The sequence below is a fragment of the Dasypus novemcinctus genome, chromosome 18, assembly GCF_030445035.2.
Source record: "Dasypus novemcinctus isolate mDasNov1 chromosome 18, mDasNov1.1.hap2, whole genome shotgun sequence".
NCBI lineage: Eukaryota > Metazoa > Chordata > Mammalia > Cingulata > Dasypodidae > Dasypus > Dasypus novemcinctus.
The window spans coordinates 68525600-68546431 of NC_080690.1; the positions used below are offsets into that span (position 1 = coordinate 68525600).

General features: G+C 51.4%; 1 protein-coding gene across 1 annotated transcript; it reads left to right on the forward strand.

Moving 5' to 3' along the window:
* The first annotated feature begins 15154 nt into the window (after positions 1–15154).
* On the forward strand, positions 15155–19788 carry SELENOW (selenoprotein W). The gene is made up of 6 exons (XM_004485072.5): positions 15155–15287; positions 16651–16675; positions 16796–16849; positions 16981–17055; positions 17162–17260; positions 19392–19788. Exons 1-5 carry the CDS (start codon positions 15241–15243, stop codon positions 17240–17242), a joined length of 282 nt encoding a protein of 93 aa, XP_004485129.2. The 5' UTR covers positions 15155–15240; the 3' UTR covers positions 17243–17260; positions 19392–19788.
* The last annotated feature ends 1044 nt before the right edge of the window (positions 19789–20832 follow it).

The following is a 20832-nucleotide window of genomic DNA, read 5'->3' on the forward strand; positions in this document are numbered from 1 at the left end:
CCGTCCAGGAGAGGAGGAGAAGGGGCCCTCTGCCGCGGACGTCGGGGCCCCTCGTTCCTCACCTGCCCCGCTTGGAACTCTCGCACGCTTTGCTCAGGAACCGTGGAGCCTTCCCACTCGATGCCAAGTTTCTGGTACAGATTAGTTTTTCCAGAAGCCCCTTTTGAATAAATCAGTAATTTCCAGGTTTTGTTTGTTTAAAGTGTAGGAATTCAAACGTTCACATTCTACTAAAATTTAGCCCTAAATGACAAGTCTTCTTAAAGCCTTACTTTCCAAAAACCCCTATTCTTGCTAAGATTAAGAGTGGCCAAAATACCCTTTGAACTAAATTGCATTGTTGTGCTACGAACACTCACTAACCACTAAACTGTTTTAAAGACCTTTGTCTTCAAAAGATGGTAGCTTCTGACGTGAGTCAGAAAGGCCGAGAGCACCGCCTCCTTAACGAAATGTTGCCATTTAAGGCATTCAATCATATATCAGTCCATGTTCATTCCATAGCATTGTACCGTGTATATAATGGAATGAGTGCAACAACTTAATTCTTTGGATCAATCTTTTAAATTTTATAGTGAATTTTCTTGTTTTTTTTTTTTTTTAAGTTAGCTTAATTAGCTTTTGCTGAGATTTTGGACAGAAACCCAATTTCTGTGTTTCCTCTAAGGATGTGTTCTGTTCTCCGGGGAGGGGGGGGTACTGGACTGGAGCGGGTGCAGCCCTTGGTGGAATCAAAGGATGAAGACAGTACTTGGACAAAATGTGAAGTGCAGCTTAATTTAACTTACATGACATTGTACACAGAATAATCAAACTGAATAAAAGGGTCACAGGTACAATTTTTAAAAGGTTAATTTCTGTCAAATGCAGCAGATTAAGATGAAAGGTCGGTATGATCGGTAGATGTTGTTCTTAAGCTTTTCCCGTCTCTTGCTCCTGCAATCCCTCCCAAGACTGGGCACTTGATTCCCACCGTTGCTAACTTGAATTTAGTAAGGGCCTTTCCTATGTAACCCTTTCTATGTAACTCTGTCTCCTTGCACTAGAAATCTTTCTGATAATCCATGAGAATGCTGTTGTTTTGTAGATTTGTGAAAGGGCACTCCTGTTTTCACGTGACTTTATTCGAAGCTGGTAAGTGCCTTCCTTCGTAACTAGGTGTAAAAATCATGTGTTGCGGCTTAAGTTTTTAAAATATTTTAGGTATTCTTAGGTTCTGACCCTTCTTGACATCACTGCCTTGCCAGCTGAGCAGCACTGCTCCTTGGCTAAGGCTGACGCCACCCCGTACCTCCCCCGCGGACACACGCTTCCCGCCGCTTCCCCTGAGCGTGGTCCTTGGGCTGCGAGGTGCCGGGCGCTCAGCGCCAGAGCTGCCAAGGTTCTGCGCGTCTGCTCACTGGCAGGAGTAGTGCTGACCCTGGGACCACTAGAACAGACATTTTTTAAGTTGACCGTTGCAGAATTGTGGAGTGTTTTCACATCGACCTTTTGCTAATGCCATCAGCAGTATGTTTTGCATGTATGACTTAATAAATCCTTGGATCATTAAAAGAAACAAAGACATGGAAGGCAATTTCCTGGTCTGTTCCCCGTTTTTAAAGGATGCTTCTGGGAAGTGGACTTGGCCCAGTGGTTAGGGCGTCCGTCTACCACATGGGAGGTCCGTGGTTCAAATCCCGGGCCTCCTTGACCCGTGTGGAGCTGGCCCATGCGCAGTGCTGATGCACGCAAGGAGTGCTCTGCCACACAGGGGTGTCCCCCGCGTAGGGGAGCCCCTCGCGCAAGGAGTGTGCCCCGCAAGGAGAGCCGCTCAGCGCCAAAGAAAGTGCAGCCTGCCCAGGAATGGCGCTGCACACACGGAGAGCTGACACAACAAGATGACGCAGCAAAAAGAAACACAGATTCCCGTGCCGCTGATAAGGATAGAAGTGGTCACAGGAGAACACACAGCGAATGGACACAGAGAGTAGACAACTGGGGGCGGGGGAGGAGGGGAGGAAAGGGGAGAGAAATAGATAAAATTAAATCTTTTAAAAAGTAATAAAAAATAAAAAAATAAAGGCTGGTTCTCAGCCCCTGCAGTGGTGTTGTAGAGTGGCTGGGGTATTTCACCAAGCCTGGGCATCCACAGTCTACAGTAACCAGCCATTCTTTTTTGTTGTTGTTGCTGGTTTTTTTCTTTTCTTTGTAACAGGCCATTCTTAGGAAACCACAGTTGTTTCTTTGTTTGAGGCTGGGGAATACTGGTGAGAGCTTGAACTCTTGCTGGGGAGAGAGCTCTTTCCCCTGGGGTGAGAAGAAACCCTAAATAGGAGACTTTCTGCTGAGAGATTTGTACCTTAGATGCTGATACTCTGTAGCCTCTACTAGCCAGGAAATGAAAGACTAGAATGGTGTTGGCATTGGAAACTTCCTTTATCTTATAGGGTCATTTGCTAGCTACTTAGAAAATAAATTAAATTTACCAGGACTTTTATTTTATTTTTAAAATTTATTTTATTTTATTTCATTCCATTTATTTTTACCAGGACTTTTAACATGTTCGATATCCCTTTGCATTTGATCTGGAATAGAAGAGATATTAGCATATTCATCAGGTAAATAGTTACAGTACTTAATACTAATAAATGCACAAGTTCCTCTCTGAGCTGCAGTTAATAGATCTAAGCTCCAGGTTTGCAAGAGCATGCATAGTGTTTCTCCACAGGAGGAGGCCATAATGCCCGTTGTGTTTAAGGTCAACTCACAGCACTCCGATAATTGTTGCACCACTTGGTGTGCCATTCACGCAGCCGGCAGGCTGCAGCACTGGTGACCCTAGAGAGAAACTAGGAAGGACCCTCCAGTATTTCACTGCCTTGTGCGTAGCGCCCTTTGGCAGAGATGATCTGGAGAAAATATCCATTGTACGTCTGCCCAAGCCATCGCTGGCTGCTGCAGGAGGCTGAAACTGCAACGTGCTCTCCATCCACTTCAGTAGCACAACCAGAGAGGTAGTAGATACTTTTATTGTTTTAAGGGTCAGTGACCAACCTAGCCAATAACTCAAATGGAGAGGCATCATGCAGAGTATTTGGGCCTGGCTTGAATGCTCAAGAGATTTTGACAATACTCGGGAAGCGGACGTGGCTCAACTGACAGAGTGTCTGCCTACCATATGGGAGGTCCAGGGTTCAAACCCAGGGCTTCCTGGCCCATGTGGTGAGCTGGCCCTCACATGGCACTGCCACGCACAAGAAGTGCTGTGCCATGTAGTGGTGTCCCCCGGTAGGGGAGCCCCCCACGCAAGGAGTGGCCTGCCCAGGAATGGCGCCTCACACACGGAGAGCTGATGCAGCAAGATGATGCAACAAAGAGACACAGATTCCCGGTGCCACCAAGAATGCAAGCAGATACAGAAGAACACACAGGGAATGGACACAGACAGCAGACAACCAGGGGGAGGGTAGAGAAATCAATAAAAATAATTAAAAAAAAAAAAGACAATACTGAAGTCTGTCTCTTTTAATCTTTATACACACCTAAACACTTTCAATGCAAGGTATAGCATATCAAATGAACTTACCTAGTTTAGTACTTTGCTTTTTACTTCTGTAACTTTACCATAATTACGTTAATTAACAGATATTTTACTTTAGCAGCACAGGGAAAACTTTCTTCATTATTTTAATGAAAACCTAAGATTCCCAATGGAATCAAGGTTATCTTTCTTTACCACCACTTCAATGTGCAGATTGAGGTGGCCTCTGACAGGTTTCCCTGCTTTGAAGTTACTTTTTGTTATTAATATCAATTTTGGTTTCTAAATAATGATGGCTTCCTGGAATTAGTTTAGCCTTAAAAAAAGTTTATTAAATTACATTTAGCAGCCAATGAAACTGACTTTATCCATTTAAGAGAGGGCAGATCTACATTTCTGTCTTTAACATAATTTTATTAGACAAGAACTTATGATTTTCTTCATCTTAAAGATTTAATACATATAATGTTGATTTTTATTATTAGTATCCTATAAACCAGGGAAATGACACCTAAGCTAAACAAAATTGAAACCATTATAGTTTATGCAAATAATTTTCTATTTTCCTTCCTTTACAGGTAAACCTCTTCTCTTTAATAAAATTCTAAAACTGTGAATAGTCTTAAAAGCATACTGACTGCTAGGTTCTGGAATAATTATAATTGTTTAATTTATTTTAAAAGATCTTCCATAGCTTTGAAGGACTTTCCCTTTACTTATTGAAATTTAGTAATAAGATTATCTACTACACTTATTTTAAGGTTGTTAAAAGGTTTAAATTGGGGAATTACAGGATAAACTATGATTCTTTTTTTTTTTAAGATTTATTTATTTCTCTCCCCTTCCCCTCCCACTCTGGTTGTCTGCTCTCTGTGTCTATTTGCTGCGTCTTCTTTGTCTGCTTCTGTTGTTGTCAGCGGCACGGGAATCTGTGTTTCTTTTCGTTGTGTCATCTTGTGTCAGCTCTCCTGGGCACCATTCCTGTGTGGGCGGCGCCATTCCTGGGCAGGCTGCACTTTCTTTCAAGATGGGCAGCTCTCCTCACGGAGTGCACTCCTTGCATGTGGGGCTCCCCTACACGGCGTGGGGCTCCCCTAGGCAGGGACATCCCTGCATAGCAGGGCACTCCTTGTGCGCATCAGCCCTGCGCACGGGCAACTATGATTCTTAATTCCCCAGTCTAGAAGAGAGTTTTAATCTGACACACCTTATCCTTTCCCCCCATAGTCTTGCAAAAGAAAGGCCCTGGGGGCTGGGTGGGTTAAAGAGTTTAGGAAAAACTTTCCCCCTTTCCCTATAGTTCCTATATTCAGATTTCTATATGACCTTTCCATCCTGCTTAGCCTAATTTTGGCTCCAGGAATACTTATTCAGATATATAAGGCATATTTAATTTTAGAATTTGAATAGAGCTCTTTTAAGAATTTTCATTTGTTAGTTTGATATTACCATCTGATGTATGAAGATATGCACTGAACAAACAGGCAGACGCGAATAGAGAGTCAGACACAGAAACACAGAACTCGGTAATGTTACTTATAATTTTCGTTCTCTTACAAAGTAAGTTTTAACTGTAAGGTAAACATTTAAAAGATCTCTTGGAAGGCTATTTCTAATTAGTCTGCACTGTGACCATGCAATTTTGCACAAGAATTTTGTTCTTTAATTATTGGCTTAAAATCAAAATGTCCCCAGTGCTTTAAAATACAATTTTCCTTTACTTCAGAATTTTGCTTATTTCCCACACTGAGGTCAGTGAAGCCTCGGGGAAACTGGTTTTTCTCCTGAATTGCTGCTTTTAGGAACCTCAGCACTTGAGTGGGAGGTCTCTCTACCCCCAGTCCTCAAAGATAACAGGACTCCGGCGGCCGCTGGACTGGAAGAGAGGACGTTCAACCCCGAGGGCCGAGAGTTCCACCAGGAAGCAGTTCAGTGCACACTTGGAGTCACGAGAGAAAGCAGGGTCACTAACACCAGTGGAAGGACAGGTGGTTGGGGTATCTTAAGTTTGCCTTCCCCGGAGCCACAGGGGGCAGAAGTTGCCAGCTCCAAACTGGAGAATAGTTATTATCACAAAGGTGGAGCCAGCCCTGAGACAACCACGAGCAAAGGCGAGCTCAGTTTTTTATTTTATTTTTTTGCATTGTGTTCTTTTTAAATATATAATTAATTTTTTAAAAAAATTCATGCTCGGTTTAGAATTCCTTTACTATCGAAGGCTCTAGGCGTGGATGAGGATGCTTGTGTGGCGCTTCCAGCAGCCTTCAGCTGGGGTCTTTCTCCCAGACGGTTTCCAGGCAGGTTTCATGGCCATGTGTCAAACGGCCAAGTTTTCTGCCAGGTTTTATTATTTTTTTTAGAGATTTATTATTATTTATTTATTTATTTCTCCCCCCTCCTCAGTTGTCTGCTCTCTGTGTCCATTCGCTGTGTGTTCTTCTTTGTCCACTTGCAGTCTTGTCAGCGGCACCGTGAATCTGTGTCTCTTTTTGTTGCGTCATCTTGCTGTGTCAGCTCTCCCTGTGTGCGGTGCCACTCCTGGGCAGGCTGTGTTTTTTTGTGTGTGGGGCGGCTCTCCTTGTGGGGGCACCTCCTTGCGCGTGGGGCTCCCCTATGCAGGGACACCCCTGCTTGGCACGGCACTCCTTGCGCGCATCAGCACTGCGCATGGGCCAGCTCCACACGGGTCAAGGAGGCCCAGGGTTTGAACCACGGACCTCCCATGTGGTAGGCGGATGCCCTATCCGTTGGGCCAAATCCGCCTCCCTCTGCCAGGTTTTAGACTCGTCTCCCTGTTCCCTAAAGCAGCCTGCTTCAGCAGGAACGTACTGCGTGGATTCTGGCAGTGGGCGAGAGTCCTGGGAATGAGTTTGGGTAGACCTAGTGGGCGCAGGGCTGGAAGGTGCCAAAGCGGCTTCTATACAGGTCCTGGTAGCTTTGTGGTAGGCGAGGGGTATCAAGTCTTACCCCGACCACTTTCCACCATCCCTTCCCTCGTTTCCAGGCCTTTCCCAGAATGTCTAGGAGCTGGCAGGCATCATTCCACCCCAGGGACAGACTCTCAGGCAGTCACATACCCTAAAGCTGTAATGGTCCGGGGTTCCACATAGAGGCTCTGGGCTTCCAGCCCAAAAGCCATCGTGAGCTGCCGGGAATGTGATGAAACAGAGACAGAGAATCTGTGGGACATTGATTCTTAATGGCACCAGATGAGATCCTGGATCTAGCTGTGCCTGAAGTCCACCCTTGTTTTGTTTATGGGAGCAAATTACTTAAGCATATCACACCTGGATTTCAGACACTCATGACTCAAGAGCCTTGTCTAAAGCTTGCCCTGAGGCCCCGCTCCCCATCACAACTGCCTTCCCTAGACCTTCCTCCATTCCCTGTTATGGGTGGGACCCCATCCAGACCTGAGCCTGGCCTTTAGGTACCATGTGCACCTGTGTCGCCTGCCCTTGAACGCCCTGTGGAAGCCGAAGAGGCCTGATAAGAACTTGGCAGGTCTTTGGAAAAATCTGCACCCAGTGTGAGAAAAGCCTATGAGCCCCATTCAAAAGCCTTAAAATCCGAATATGCCTTCCCCTTTAAGGATGTAAGTAGGCTTCTTATCAGCCAGGGACTGGTCCGCAACGGAAGTGAACCCTGCCTCCCCACCCCCAAAAGGCCTGCCGCTTCCCTTGACAGAGATAAGGATTGTGGCCTGGTGAGGAAGATAAGAATTTTCTTGGAGTTAATAAACTCAGCTTGTTTTCCTGTTTCACGTAAGGGTTTTACATGATTCAATTGTTTCAAATGTTTGTGAACGTTCAGATAATGATAAGTTGTTTTATGGTGGATCTTATGAAAATGAATGATCACCAGCATCTCCGTTGATATAAGCAACTGGACAATAAAGTTTCTCAGGATTTCTTCAAGATGCCTTGATGTGACAAGCATTTACTGAGCGTGCCACGTGCCACTCAGTGCTTTAGATGCTGGCTGGGCTCAGACCGGGAGGACAACATAGCAAAATGGCAAGTGCACACTCTAACGGGGAGAGGGAGAGCGGATACCGAGGGAAAGCGGGTTCTTGCCCAAAGTGCTTCATGAATGACCAATTCCTGAGTTATGGGATTGCAAGGAGAGAAAAAGGATATCAGCTTGTGCATGGCAAAGGAGGACAGAGACCTATGGGCCCAAAAGCTGCCTCGGGAACTGCAGTATTCCTGCTCGGTTTATAATATCCAGGTTCAGCGGTTTATGCTAACGAGTGATTGGGGTGGGGCTGGCTCAGGGGCCTTCATTAATTACCATTAAGGGGCAGAACAGGATGAGGGTGGGTACAAAACAAGGTTATTACAATTACAAAACGATCATTCAGAGATCAAGGGCATCTGGGGATGCAGGCTACAGAACTGGGGTCAGTTAAAGGTCTCTCTCCCGGATTTCAAATGGGAGGGTGCAGTGGTTACATTTCAATAGAAATATTCATATACAAGGGTAAGATCGGTCTGGAATAGTCACCACAATGGCAAGTTTTTAATTGGAAATGATCATATTCCAAGGGCGAGGTCTGTCTAGCCAGTTTCAGGAATTTCAGATACTAACCTCTGGTTATTTTACAATATCCTGGCCATAAAAGGCATCTCTATAATGATTCAGTAATGGTAATTATTTCTTCAATTTAACCCTCATTTACACAACGGCATCAGAAATCATAAGATATGTAGAAGGTCAAGGGTGAAAAGTACCATGAAGAAATGGGGGTACAGAGTGCAGAGGGGGTGGCAATTTTAAATACAGTATCAGAGAAGACTGCACTGAGAAGGGACACTTGAGGGGAGAATCGGAGGTGGGGGTCTGAAGGTAGAGGGTTCCCGGTGGAGGGACAGCAAATATGAAAACTCTGAGGGAAGTGGATTTGGCTCTGGATAGGGCGTCTGCCTACCACATGGGAGGTCCAGGGTTCAAATCCTGGGCATCCTGACCCGTTTGGTGAGCTGGCCCAAGTGCAGTGCTGGTACGCACGAGGAGTGCCATGCCATGCAGGGGTGTCCCCTGCATAGGGGAGCCCCACGCGCAAGGAGTGCGCCCCGTAAGGAGAGCCGTCCTGTGTGAAAAAAGCACAGCCTGCCCAGGAGTGGCGCTGCACACATGGAGAGCTGATGCGGCAAGATGACGCAACAAAAAGAGACATGGATTCCGGGTGCTGCTGACAAGAATACAAGCGGACACAGAAGAACACACAGTGAATGGACACAGAGAGCAGACAACTGGGAGGGGGGTGGAAGGGGAGAGAAATCGATAAATAAGTAAATAAAAAAATCTTTAAGAAAAAACAAACTCTGAGGTGCAGCCAAGCTACAGCATGGAGAAGTCCTCGAAAACATGATACTAAGGGAAAGAAGTCAAACACAAAGTTCTCGGCACCGTGAGCCAATTTCCTGGGTGAATGCAGTCAGGGGTTTCTCTGCCCCACATGCATGGAAAAGCCAGTTATGAGACCCCTGAGTTTCAAAGAGAAAAAGAGCTTATTTATGAGGTTATTGCTTATGTAGAGATTTGTTTACTGCTGAGCACAAAGCAAGGAGTACAGAAGACTGCTGGTCATAACCTGCCTCCCTGGCCCGGGGCAAGTGTGGTGTTTTCTAGCACTCAAAGGCAGCAGGCTCAGGACGATGATGCAGTCAGAGCCTAATTGCTGAACACACACACACTGACTCCACGCCGAGTTCACTTGGTTTAAAGTTTAGGCTGTAGTAGCAGAGAAGGCGGGTGTACATGGTATCGAAGGCCAGGACACGAGAACTCTGAGAAGGAAGATGATTTATTTCAACTGGCCAGCCTCAGCGGACTCCTGTCCTGATAAAAACTGAGCCCCAAATAGAATTTTGGGTTCCCTTTTACAGAAAAGATATAAGGGTGGGGAGTTAAATGGTGCTTTTTATGAATGGAAATGGCTTTCTTTGTTAATTGTTTGTCTGAGTACCAGATAGGTCTTGAAATAACTTATTCCCCACATTTCAGGGAAGCCTGAATTAACTTGTCGCCCACATCCCGTCTGGATGCAACCTTGAAATACATGTCCTTTCTGAACATTGAAAGTCTAAAGGGCCTATATTAATTGGATTTCTAGGCACACTTGGATACAGAATTAGATCATTTTGAATTCATGCACAGGCTATATGATATCCCCCCTTGGAGGCCAAGCTTAAATTTATTTAAGCTTCGGCGTCACTATTTTTTTTTTTTTTAAGATTTATTTTTATTTATTTAATTCCCCTCCCCTCCCCCGGCTGTCTGTTCTCTGTGTCTTTTTGCTGCGTCTTGTTTCTTTGTCCGCTTCTGTTGTCGTCAGCAGCACAGGAAGTGTGGGCGGCGCCATTCCTCGGCAGGCTACTCCCTCCTTCGCGCTGGATGGCTCTCCTTATGGGCGCACTCCTTGCGCGTGGGGTTCCCCTACAGGGGGGACACCTCTGTGTGGCAGGGCACTCCTTGCGCGCATCAGTACTGCGCATGGGCCAGCTCCACACGGGTCAAGGAGGCCCGGGGCTTGAACCGCGGACCTCCCATGTGGTAGACGGACGCCCTAACCACTGGGCCAAAGTCCGTTTTCCCCGGTGTCACTATTGTCAGAGTCTCTCTGGACTGGCTGGTATGTATATAGAGTTTGCATTGCTAAGTTGTTTTCCAGGGACTGGAGTCGTTGCCATGGTTACCAGGGGTAGGGCTGCAGCTTCTCACTGTCCCACATGCACAGCTCAGGACATATGCAGCTCAGGTATCTACAAAGAGATGAACAGTCTCCCACCCATAGCCCACATCAGGGCTATTGCACGTCAGGTGGGCCAACTCTGATTACAGCTGTTTTGGTTTGGCAAGAAAACTTAGGAATTTGAAGCTGGGGAAGTGCTGCATTCCTCTAGGTTCTTGGCTATGTTGCATGAAAGAATTTAAGAAGACGCCATTTTAGTTAGGCCAGTAAAAATAATTTACTGGGAAATGGGGGAAAAGAACAGCACTTGCTGAGAAATGGGAGAGAAGGGCAGATACATGCACTGAGATTTGATGGGGGCCTGCGAGGCTCCTAACCCAGCAGTTACTTACGTCCCTCCTCTCTCCCAGCCCTTCCCAACTGCAGGAGCTCTCAAGACTGCAAAGGAAAACACCGCAAACCAAGTGGCCCTAACGCAACCTCAGTAAATCCCTCCCCACCCCAGTGACGGACCCCTTACTCTCTTGTAGGGTCTCAATCCAGAAATCATCTAAGCTGCAAGGTCGCAGAGGCATTTATTTGGGGATCTTAGAATTGCAATGCGCATCAAAACTACACTGAGATATCATTTCACACCTGTCAGAATGTCCGCTGTTAAAAAGACAGAGAACTAAAATGTTGGAGAGGATGTGGAGAGATAGGAGCACTTATTTACTGTTGGTGGGAAGGCAGAATGGTACAGCCGCTGTGGAGGAGTTTGGTGGTTCCTAAACAAGTTGCATATGAACTTGCCACGTGACCCTGCAAGACCACTACTGGGTGTACACCCAGAAGAACTGACAGCAGTGACATGAACAGACATCTGCACACTGATATTCATAGTGACGTTATTCATGATTGCCAAAAGTTGGAAACAACCCAGGTGTCCATCAACAGATGAATGGATAAACAAACTGTGGTGTATTCACATGATGGAATATTATGCAGCTGTAAGAAGAAATAAAGTCATAAAGCATATGACAAAATGGATGAACTTGGAGGACATTATGTTGAGCGAAGCAAGCCAGACAGAAAAGGACAAATACTGTATGATTGTTACTATGAACCAAATATATTGTGTAACGTATTGTACAATTTTAAAAATATACATAGGTATCCTGTACATTTAATGAGAAATGTATGTCTCTATTCAACTATGTTTTCTTTTTAGTTTTTAATTGCTTATATTTTCAATTATTAAATGTACAAAATAAAGTTAAAAAAAAAAAAGAATTTCAACGTGGGGCGCAGCCCAAATCGTGTCCTGCCTGGGCATTTCCAGGCAAGGGTTTTCAAAGGAAAAGATTAGACAAGTTGTGGCTGGTGGGTATTTACTGTAACTGTCCTTCAGGTTAGAGCGTGTCCTCCCTTCTTGATCTTGCGGCTTGTGGTACCGTCTGATGTCCTCGGGGTTTTGAGGCTTTGCAGACTCCGGCAGCTTGTGCTATCCGGCTGAGGTCTGCCCAAGAATAACGTCCAGAACGACCGCCCGACTCCATCTGAAACCTCTTAGCCAGAGTAACTCGACTTTGCTTTATTTCTTTGAAGTGTTGATTCCCCTGAGTTGAGTTTCGCTCTCCCGCTGCTCTTTCAGCTCCTGAGTGAGGTCACATTGTCTGGTGCGATTATCTTCTTTAACACTGAGAACTGGGCAATGGCCACACCGGTCAGGTCAGCCGCCACGCCGCGTGAGCAGGGGAGACTCGGCAGGGGGCACTTGCCCAGGCCCACCCAGGGACCGCCCATCCTGTGCACCCTGTGTCCCCAGCGCTGGCAAAGGCCAGTGTGGGAAGGTGCGGGATCGAGCCCCCAGTGCAAACGAGGCCCGCTGGTTTAGGGAAAGGGAAGATGCGTCTCAGACCTGGCAGAAAACCATGGCTGCGAAACACGTGGCCCTGGAAACGGTGAGGGAAAGACCCCACCAAGGAGGCTGCCGAGGGACCCCCGGAGAGCGCTATCTGGAAGGAGATCTGACTCCGGGTGAAGGGGAAGCCCCGATATCCTCACGGGGCCCCATCATTGGGCCCCCTGGGGAACTGGCACGTGGGGTAACCAATCAGAACAGCGAACAGCTGGGGCCCCTCCCCTTAGTATAAGCAAGGGGAGAGTAATTAGTAGCTCAAAAGGTAACCCCACAAGCCACGTCTTGCCCCCCCTGCCAAGACGAACCCCCACCTACTCTGGGTGTGCATTTCCATCTTTCTTTCCCATTTCTCAGCGAGCTCTGTTCTTTCGCCCCATTTCCCAATAAATGCGTTTTACTGGCCTGAACTGGTATGTTCTTAAATTCTTCTATGACATAGCCAGGAAACCTAGAGGAATCCAACGCTTCCCAGGCCTCACAAGGGGAACCGCGGGGACACGGGTCACCGCCCCCCAGAGCCCCACGGGGGCTTCTCTCCCGCCGCCCGGGCTCGCTGCACCTCGAGTCCCTTCACCACCCCTGGCCTCGTGCTCCTGCGCGTGCAGCACCTCGGGGCTGCCAGCCAGGACGCAGGTCGGGTGTGGCGCGGTGCCCTGCTTGGCCTGGGTGTGGAAGAGCTGGAGAGGCCAAGGGCAGGCACCGCGTGGCAGAGGCCCTCGGACCTGCCCTTCCCCTGGTCGCACGCTTTCCTCCACCCTCTTGGCCCCCTCCTCCAGGAAGCCCTCCTTCCCCCCTCCCAGGCTGGGTCGGGTGCTTGGGGATCCCGCAGCCTCCTGGGCGTCGCATCTTAGCCTGGACTACCTGGGTCTTCTCTGTCTGGGCAGAGCGGCGGCTCAGGGAATGTTTGTGGAATCAGTGAACAAGTTGGTGGGCATTAGAATAATTGCATCTGCGTCCGTGGTGGCCCTGGCTGGATGCGTCTGTTGTGTGTGTGGGTTACAGCTGTGTTTGCCACCACGTAGAGGTTGGCACATTTGGGTATGGCGGGGTTGCTGTGACATCGGGGCCTGACCGACGTGCTTTCGTCACGTTCCGTGGCACAATCGAGGTGTGAGCCCGTGCGTGGCTGACTCTGGCTGGGTTGTGGTTTGTCTGGCTGTGTGACTGTGTGCCAGGCTGCGGGTGTGTGTCTGGGAGAGAATCATTACCTATTCTTTCCAACTCCCCCATGTCTGGGCAACAGAGACAGCTTTCTCCCGCAGTGGTGGAAGAGGGCTGCTCTCCTGGGCCCTCTGGCCAAGTTCTCAGCCCTAAGCCAGGTCAACAAAATACCCTCTGAGCTTCTGCCCCAACCGTGACCCTGTGCAGTGTGCCTGCACAGCCCTGGAAGAGCAGCCCTGGAGCTCACAGGACTCAGCCAGCGTGTCACAACAAGAGTGGGTGGGGCCGGGATGGTGAAGGGGGAGGCGGGGCTTGACCCAGCCCCCACGGGCACAGGGAGGGAGGGCTTCCTGGAGGAAGATATGGTTACCATATCTGCAAAAAGTTAAATCATGACTCTCATACAGGGCTAAAAATGAACATGTTAAAAGATTTAACTCGACAGTGAGGGTTTATGAACAACAATTCAAAGGAGAATCCAAAGAACAGACACATTTCTACATCAGGAATAGTGAAACTAATAGAGGCCAAACATTTGGGGGGAGGGAGGGTTGTCATTTGCATGTTTGTCGAGAACTGTTTTGCATTGCCACTTTTGTGTACAACTTACAGAGTTTTAAAATAGCTTCCATAGAATCAGCTAACTCTGAAGGATGTGCTATAACGAGGCATAGTCTTCCATGGGAGCATGAAATTTTCCCAGCTATTTGTTGGGGTGGATTTCTGGAGGATGAGCAAGGGAGTCAGGCAGGAGGAAGGAACAGCATATGCGAAGGCCTAGAGGCAGGAGAGCCTGTAGAGGAGGGGAGAGTACGATGGCTGGGGGCAGATCATGCTGAGGTTCGGGGTTTTGTGGACATGCAACGAGACCCCTTTGTCTGGGTCATTGCCTCTGTACCCCACGCCCATGCTTTCCACACAGAAGCTCACTAAATCCTCCCAAGACCACCAGCATCAGAGGGCGCACAGCCAGCAGCAGAGGTGGACTGGGACCTGAACTTTGAAGGGCTGTGGGAGGGGAGGAGCAGAGAGCAGCAGAGAGGTGGAACGAGGGAGAAGCGGGGGGCAGTTACCCCTGGCCACCCCATGGGCCGGGCGCTGATTTAATTCTCTCACGTGTAGGATCTCACTGAAAGCTCCCGTCAACCCCACGACGGGGTTTTGCTGCATACCAGCCCCCAACTGCCAAATCAGAGAGCTAGGACTGTCTACTTTTCCAACTGCTGTATTCCCAGAACCTAGAACTGCAAGTGGGGACACAGTAAATATTTGTTAAACGAATGAGCATTCCCTGAAGGCGATGACGCCCAAGTTCCAAGCAGGGAAACGGGCGGCTGGGAGAGAAGCACCCCTTGCAGAACTCGGCTTCCAGCACCTTCCACGAAGCCCTCCTCCCCGGCGCTAGAGGGTGTGCGGTGGTATTCAGGCGGCGCCGCGGCCCTCGGAAGGCAGCCGGGGGCTGCAGGCCTCGGCGGAAACCTCGGCTCCACGCCGCGGCCAGCGCCTACCCGGCATCCTCTGGGGCGCGTCTCTGGGCCGCGGGCTGCCCCCGCCCCAGGCTTCTCCGCGCCGTCCCCCCCTATTTACAATTCCGTTTCCATCCAACCGCGGTCCGCCTGGTCCCCCCGAGAGGCCGTACCACTCCGGCAGCGGGGGGTACCTTGGCGGGGACGCGCGGAGGGCTTCTCCAGGAGACCACCCTGCAGAGTCGCTCTTGGGCCACACAGGGGTGGGAAGCAGAGGTTTGCGTGGGGGGCTCAGGGTCGCGGGCCTCAGGCCTCTTCGTCCCAGTCTCGGGGCCTCCGGCCACGCCTGCTTCTCCCCCGCGTGGACACCTTGGTCGGCGCCGGGGAGCGCGGCGTGCAGTCCTCTGTGCGCACGCGCCGACCGCCCAGCCGTGCGCGGAGCCCGGCGGAGCTCGTCTGGGCGCGTCTGTGCGCATCTGGGTGGCGGCGCATGTTGCCATCCAGGGCCATGGCTCTCGCCGTCCGAATGGTTTACTGGTAAGCGAGCGGCAGCTTCCCTGCCCCCGCCCCGACGCCGGCCTCCATCCCCTCGGCGCTGGCGGCGAGGGCAGGACCCGCGGAGGTCCCCTGAGAGGGGGCTCCCCGCCTGGGTGGGGCGGGCGTGAGCAGCGGGCGAGGAGGACGAGGGGGGACGTTGAGCCTCCCTCCCCGGTGACGACGCCCTGGAGGTCTCAGACGCGCGCGTGTTGCCCCGGGAGACCGAGGCCGACCCGGGGGCTCATTTTGGGGAGGGGTGCGGGAAGGTCACCTTCGCGGTGGGGGAGGGGCCTCCGTCTACCCGCAGGCTGCCGCTCCTGGGTCTCGGGTACGGAGGTGGGGGCGGCGTGGGTCGGGAATGTCCCTGGGTGTGGTCAGAAAGGGCTTGAATGAATGCGTTCTGGGTCGATGCCCCGTGGGTGCTCTTCGCCGCCCATCCCACCCCTCTTCTGCCTCAGTTTCCCCATCTGTAGGAAGTGGAGAGGCAATCCCAATACTTCTCGCGGATGTTTGATCTAATGTGCATGTCAGAACGAAAGCCTTAGGAGGGCAGGGGCTTTTCTTTGTTGTATTGGCTCCTGTATCCGACTGACGGTACAAAAGCTGGGCACACTGTGGGCGTTTAATAAATGTGCTTAATGAATTTGTCCTCCCGGAAACGTCGGGAGGGAGGTCAGTTTTAGCTTCATCGTACAGTAGGTACGAACGGAGGTCGTCTGGCTGTGGTCTCGCAGTAATGGCCATCGGGGAAGACTGAGAGGGGTCGGAGTTTCAGAAACGTCCCTGCCCACAAAGCAGACGAGGCAGAGGCTGGGGTGACATTTTGAACACTCCCCCTCCCCCATCCTCCTGTACCAGATTCTAGTCCCAAAATAGCCTGCCCTGGGGGTTGGGGAAGCATTTGCTTTTGGTCCTGAGAACCAAGGGATTGGGGGGGGGCAGGGAGAGGGAGGGGGATGGGTTGGGGACTGTAGGGCATGCACTTCTCATCCTAATCCATGTCCCTTTTTCCCCTCCCTCCCGACTCCTCCCCTCTGTCCCCCCCCTTTTCTCCCCGCCCTCTGTCTTTTTGTCTCCCCGCCCTCTGTCTTTTGTCTCCCATGTCCGGTGGGTTTTCTCCTGTGTTTCTCTGGGTCGGTGCTCTCCTCCTCCCTGGACCCCTGCCTCCCCTTGTCACCCATCTCTGTTGTTCCCCAACCCTGGGTGTGTCTGGTGACTGTCTTTCCTCCCTTGAGGGGCTCTGTCCCCCTCTTCTCCTGACTACCCTCTCCTGTTCCCCTCCATCTCTCCCCCTCCCCTCCCTGGATCTCTGCCTGTCCTTGCCTCTCCCCTCTGACCCTGTCTCTTGGACTCCCCCCACCAGTGGCGCTTGAGGCTACAAGCCCAAGGTAAGAAGACACTGGGCTGCCGAGAGCCACCCTTGAAGGGGAGGGAGGAGGGGAGGGGGCACATATGGGGGCGGGGGTGGGCTGGCGTGACCTCCGTGTGACCTTCCACCCTATCTTCAGTATATTCAGCTCAAGAAGAGGTTAGAAGATGAGTTCCCCGGCTGCCTAGACATTGTGAGTTGTGGGGATGGCGGTGGGGTGGTTGAGGTCAGCGCAGCCCTCCTTGCTTGTTCCCATTCTCCAGAAATAGGAGGTGTCCCCAAGAGGACATCACGGCCCCTCCCGACCTCTCTCTCTCTCCTCAGAGTGGCGAGGGGACCCCCCAGACCACCGGGTTCTTTGAAGTGATGGTGGCAGGGAAGTTGGTTCACTCCAAGAAGGTATATCTGTCTGTCCGTCCTGTCTCTTTTTTGGGCTTGTGTGGGGCGGGGGCTGAGGTTGGTGTCCTGGCCCCAGCTCACCCCTGCCCTCTTCTCCCCATCCCAGAGAGGCGATGGCTTTGTGGACACGGAGAGCAAGTTCCTGAGGCTGGTAGCTGCCATCAAAGCCGCCTTGGCTCAGGGGTAGATGGCCCCGAAGGCAGAGGTGAGGGGGCCCCCATGAGAGGACCTCCCCCCTCTCCCCTTGCGGATGCCCCAGCCCAGGAGGGACGGAAGTGGCACCAGGGGAGGCCTGCGACGGTGGTGGGGTCACAGGACTGCCCTAAGGCAGCTGCTCTGGTTTTGGAATGCAAAGTGCTGAAGACCCCTGACAGTTTGGAATCTGGAACTCTGCTTCTTTGTCCCAACGACAGGAAACATTGCCCAGCCCAGCAGTCCCTGTAATTGGGTGTCAGCTCTGGGTCCCATTGTGCTTTGAGACAATCCCCACACCCACACTTCTCAGCTGGAGAGCTTGCTGACTGCCGCCAGGCTCTGCACCGACCCCAGCTCCAAAACAACCCCGTCTAGGACCGAGTTAGTCTAGAAACTGACCCTGCCCTGAAAACTGAGTTTTAAAGTCTTCCCCAGAACCTACTCCCTGCAACTCACAGTCTGGAATTTCGTATAACACCCGCTCCCAACCCAGCACTCGAGAGGTGGGAACCAGCTCCTGAAACTGCTCGCTTTGCTTACTAGTTCCTAATGTCTTCTGAGCCCAAGTACTAGATTCCAACCCAATACATTTCAGAACAAATAGCAATTTCTGGAACCTAGAACTACTTTCCAACACGCCCTGAACCTGATTTCCAGTTTTCAGCCTGGTCCAGAACCACGTTTTGGGTCCTGATGCTCTTATCACCTGGACCTGCTTTCTAGCGTCCTCTAAACCTAAGGACTAGTTCTTATCCTCCGGTGCTCTAGAACCGAGTGTCCAGTTACCTTAGTTCCCAGGGTACTTAGTACAAGAAAACTGGCTCTCAGACGCTTTAAACTCAAATTCCGCTTCTAGAATTCTGAACCAGAGTACAGTGAGGTTTCATTCGATAGGAAATTGAATGTCACAGTTTGAAAGAAGGCAGTATAAAAACATATTATTATTTTACCTTCCATGCAGATCTGAAATGAAATAAAGCTCCCCAAATTAAAAAAACCTTGCATCCTTTCCCAGCTGCGGGAGTTGACTGGATCTGCGCTGCTGGTGTGAGGGAGCTGGGGTGGGGAGGGGAGGCGTGTGCCCCCAGAGGCAGGGCTGGAGTTCTGGCAGGGTCAGATGGGGCCCATCCCTTTTCATAAAACACACCCTCCGTGCCAGTTTCAAGCTGTCCGGGACTCAGCGGCCTCAGGTTAATTCACCCTGAGGCTTACTTGGATTCCGGGAAGCTGCTCAGGTGATGACTTCATCCAACATAAGGCAAGATGGGGTTTATGTAGGAAAGTAGAGGGGGTGAAAAACTGCAGGCAGTCTGGGGAGAGGCTGCATTTCCTGAGTGTAGTAGGCTTCTCCAGAGACCCCGCCAACAGGATATATGTATGTGTGTGTGCACTTTGGGGGACGTATTGTAAGGAATTGATGGCACTGACAAGTCCAGCTTCTGTGGGGCAGACGGGTGGCTGGAGATCTAGGCGGCTTTAGGGTGAAATCTCGAGTCGGAATCTGTAGGGGGGACGAGGAGGAGTGGAGGGGGTCGTCTCCTTCCTGACACCCTCAGTTCTGGCTTTTAGGACCTCCCGCTGATGGGCTGAGGGCCGGTTCCTTTAGGTAAAGCCAACTGTAGGTGCCAGTCCCGTTTATGAAACAGCTCCACGCTCACAGCTAGGCTAGCGCTGGCCGCCAAAGCCTGGCCAAGCCGGCACGGGAAAGGACCATCCCGGCTGGGGAGCGGGCGGTTGCTGGCTGGCAAGGGGGCGCGGGGGGCATGTGGCGCTTGCTTGGTGGGTTGCGGGGAGGTCAGAGGAAAGCATTTCTGTTACTGATGGATTCTCTGGAAACTTTGGAGCTGCGTGGTGGGATGGATACGTCAGGCTAGCGGTAGGGGCTGCTGGTGGCCGCCCGCCAGCCTGTCCCCCTTAGACGGAGCCTGTGAGGACTTTCTCACCACAGACTGCTGAGAGCAGTCTCCGCCCTCCCCTCGTGTGGCTCGATTCCCTCACAGGCCCGCCCGTGTTCCTCGGGCCTCACTTTCTGGGTCCGCGTTTCCTCCCGTCCCCCCCTTACCTCTGCCTTTTATCGTGTACCCCCAGTCTGGAGCTCGTCCCTGTGGCCTGGGCCGCCTGACCACCCCCTCTCTCCACAGTCCGGCAGCCTCGGCCCAGCCGCCCTCGGCAGACGCTCCATGAGGGGAAGGACCTAAATGCGTCGTGGACGCCTGGTCTTTCCCTGACGCTCCTGCGCCTGCCGGATGGGGCAGAGGTCGACGCCCCTGGTCTTCGCCTGTGTGTGTCCTGGAAATCTGTTTACACCTGCTGCCCTCCTGACCCCCACTTGTGCCGTCCCCCTCAACTCCCTTGTCGCCCTGTGCTGTCCCCCTCAACTCCCTTGTCGCCCTGTGCTGTTCCCACCCCCATCCCCCCCCAGAGTTTTTATCCCCTGGAGCATGCTGGGAGCAGGTAGGAAGGTCAGGATGAGCGGGTGAGTGTCTCCGTTACAGCGTTGGTTCCTAACTCAATAAACGCTGGAGCAGTTAAACAGAATTTACCTCTGTCTGGTGTGTCCCCTTTCCCCTCGAGTCTCCTCCCTCCGGTCCCACACGGTGGGCACCCATGGCGATGCCAGGCACCTTGCCGGCTAAGCCGAGCTCTAAACAAGCAGGGGCTACGCAGGTGAGGCCACACAGGTGAGGCCATGACGTTCATTTAAATAAGACCCAGCAAAGCACGTGGCTCAACTGATAAGAGCGTCTCTCTACCATATGGAGGGTCCAGGGTTTGAGCCCCAGGGCCTCCTGGCCTGTGTGGTGAGCTGGCCCACATGCAGTGCTGATGCGCGCAAGGAGTGCCCTGCCACGCAGGGGTGTCCCCTGCGTAGGGGAGCCCCACGCACAAGGAGTGCACCCCGTAAGGAAAGCCATGCCATGTGAAAAAAGCACAGCCTGCCCAAGAGTGGTGCTGCACCCATGGAGAGCTGACGCAGCAAGATAACAACAAAAGAAATGCAGTTTCCTGGTGTGGCCAGATAATGCAAGCGGAGGCAGAAGAACACAAAGCGAATGGACACAGCAGACAGTGGGAACGGGGAGAGAGAAATCTTTAAAAAAAAAAATAATAATTGAGACCTGACTCACCCGTTCTTTGTCTAAATAAGAAGGCTTGACAAGACTCATCGAGCATTAGCGTCTACACCCCCTTTTGAATCCGGGTGGGCTTGTGGGGCTTCCACCTGCCGTGTGGGGGGAGTGGCTCTGGGGCTTCCACGGCGACATCAGAAAAAGCCATGCAGCTTCCCCTGGGCCTGGAGCCCCTGTGCTCTGGGGGGTCCTCTTGGGGCACTTCTGGGGGCCCACCCCCTAGAAGAGACCGTGTGGGAGCTCCTCACAGCTCTCCAGGGATCAGCCGTGGAGTCGCCCCAGCCCCAGGCACCAGGCCTGCGAGTGAAGGGGCTCGTAGGGGTGGACGTGTGTTCTCCAAATAGATGGTGAAGTCCTGACCCCCCCCTCCCCCATACTGAGAATGTGACCTGACCTGGAAATGGGTCACTGCAGGTGGAATTCAGTTCAACTGAAGCCATTCTCGGGAGCT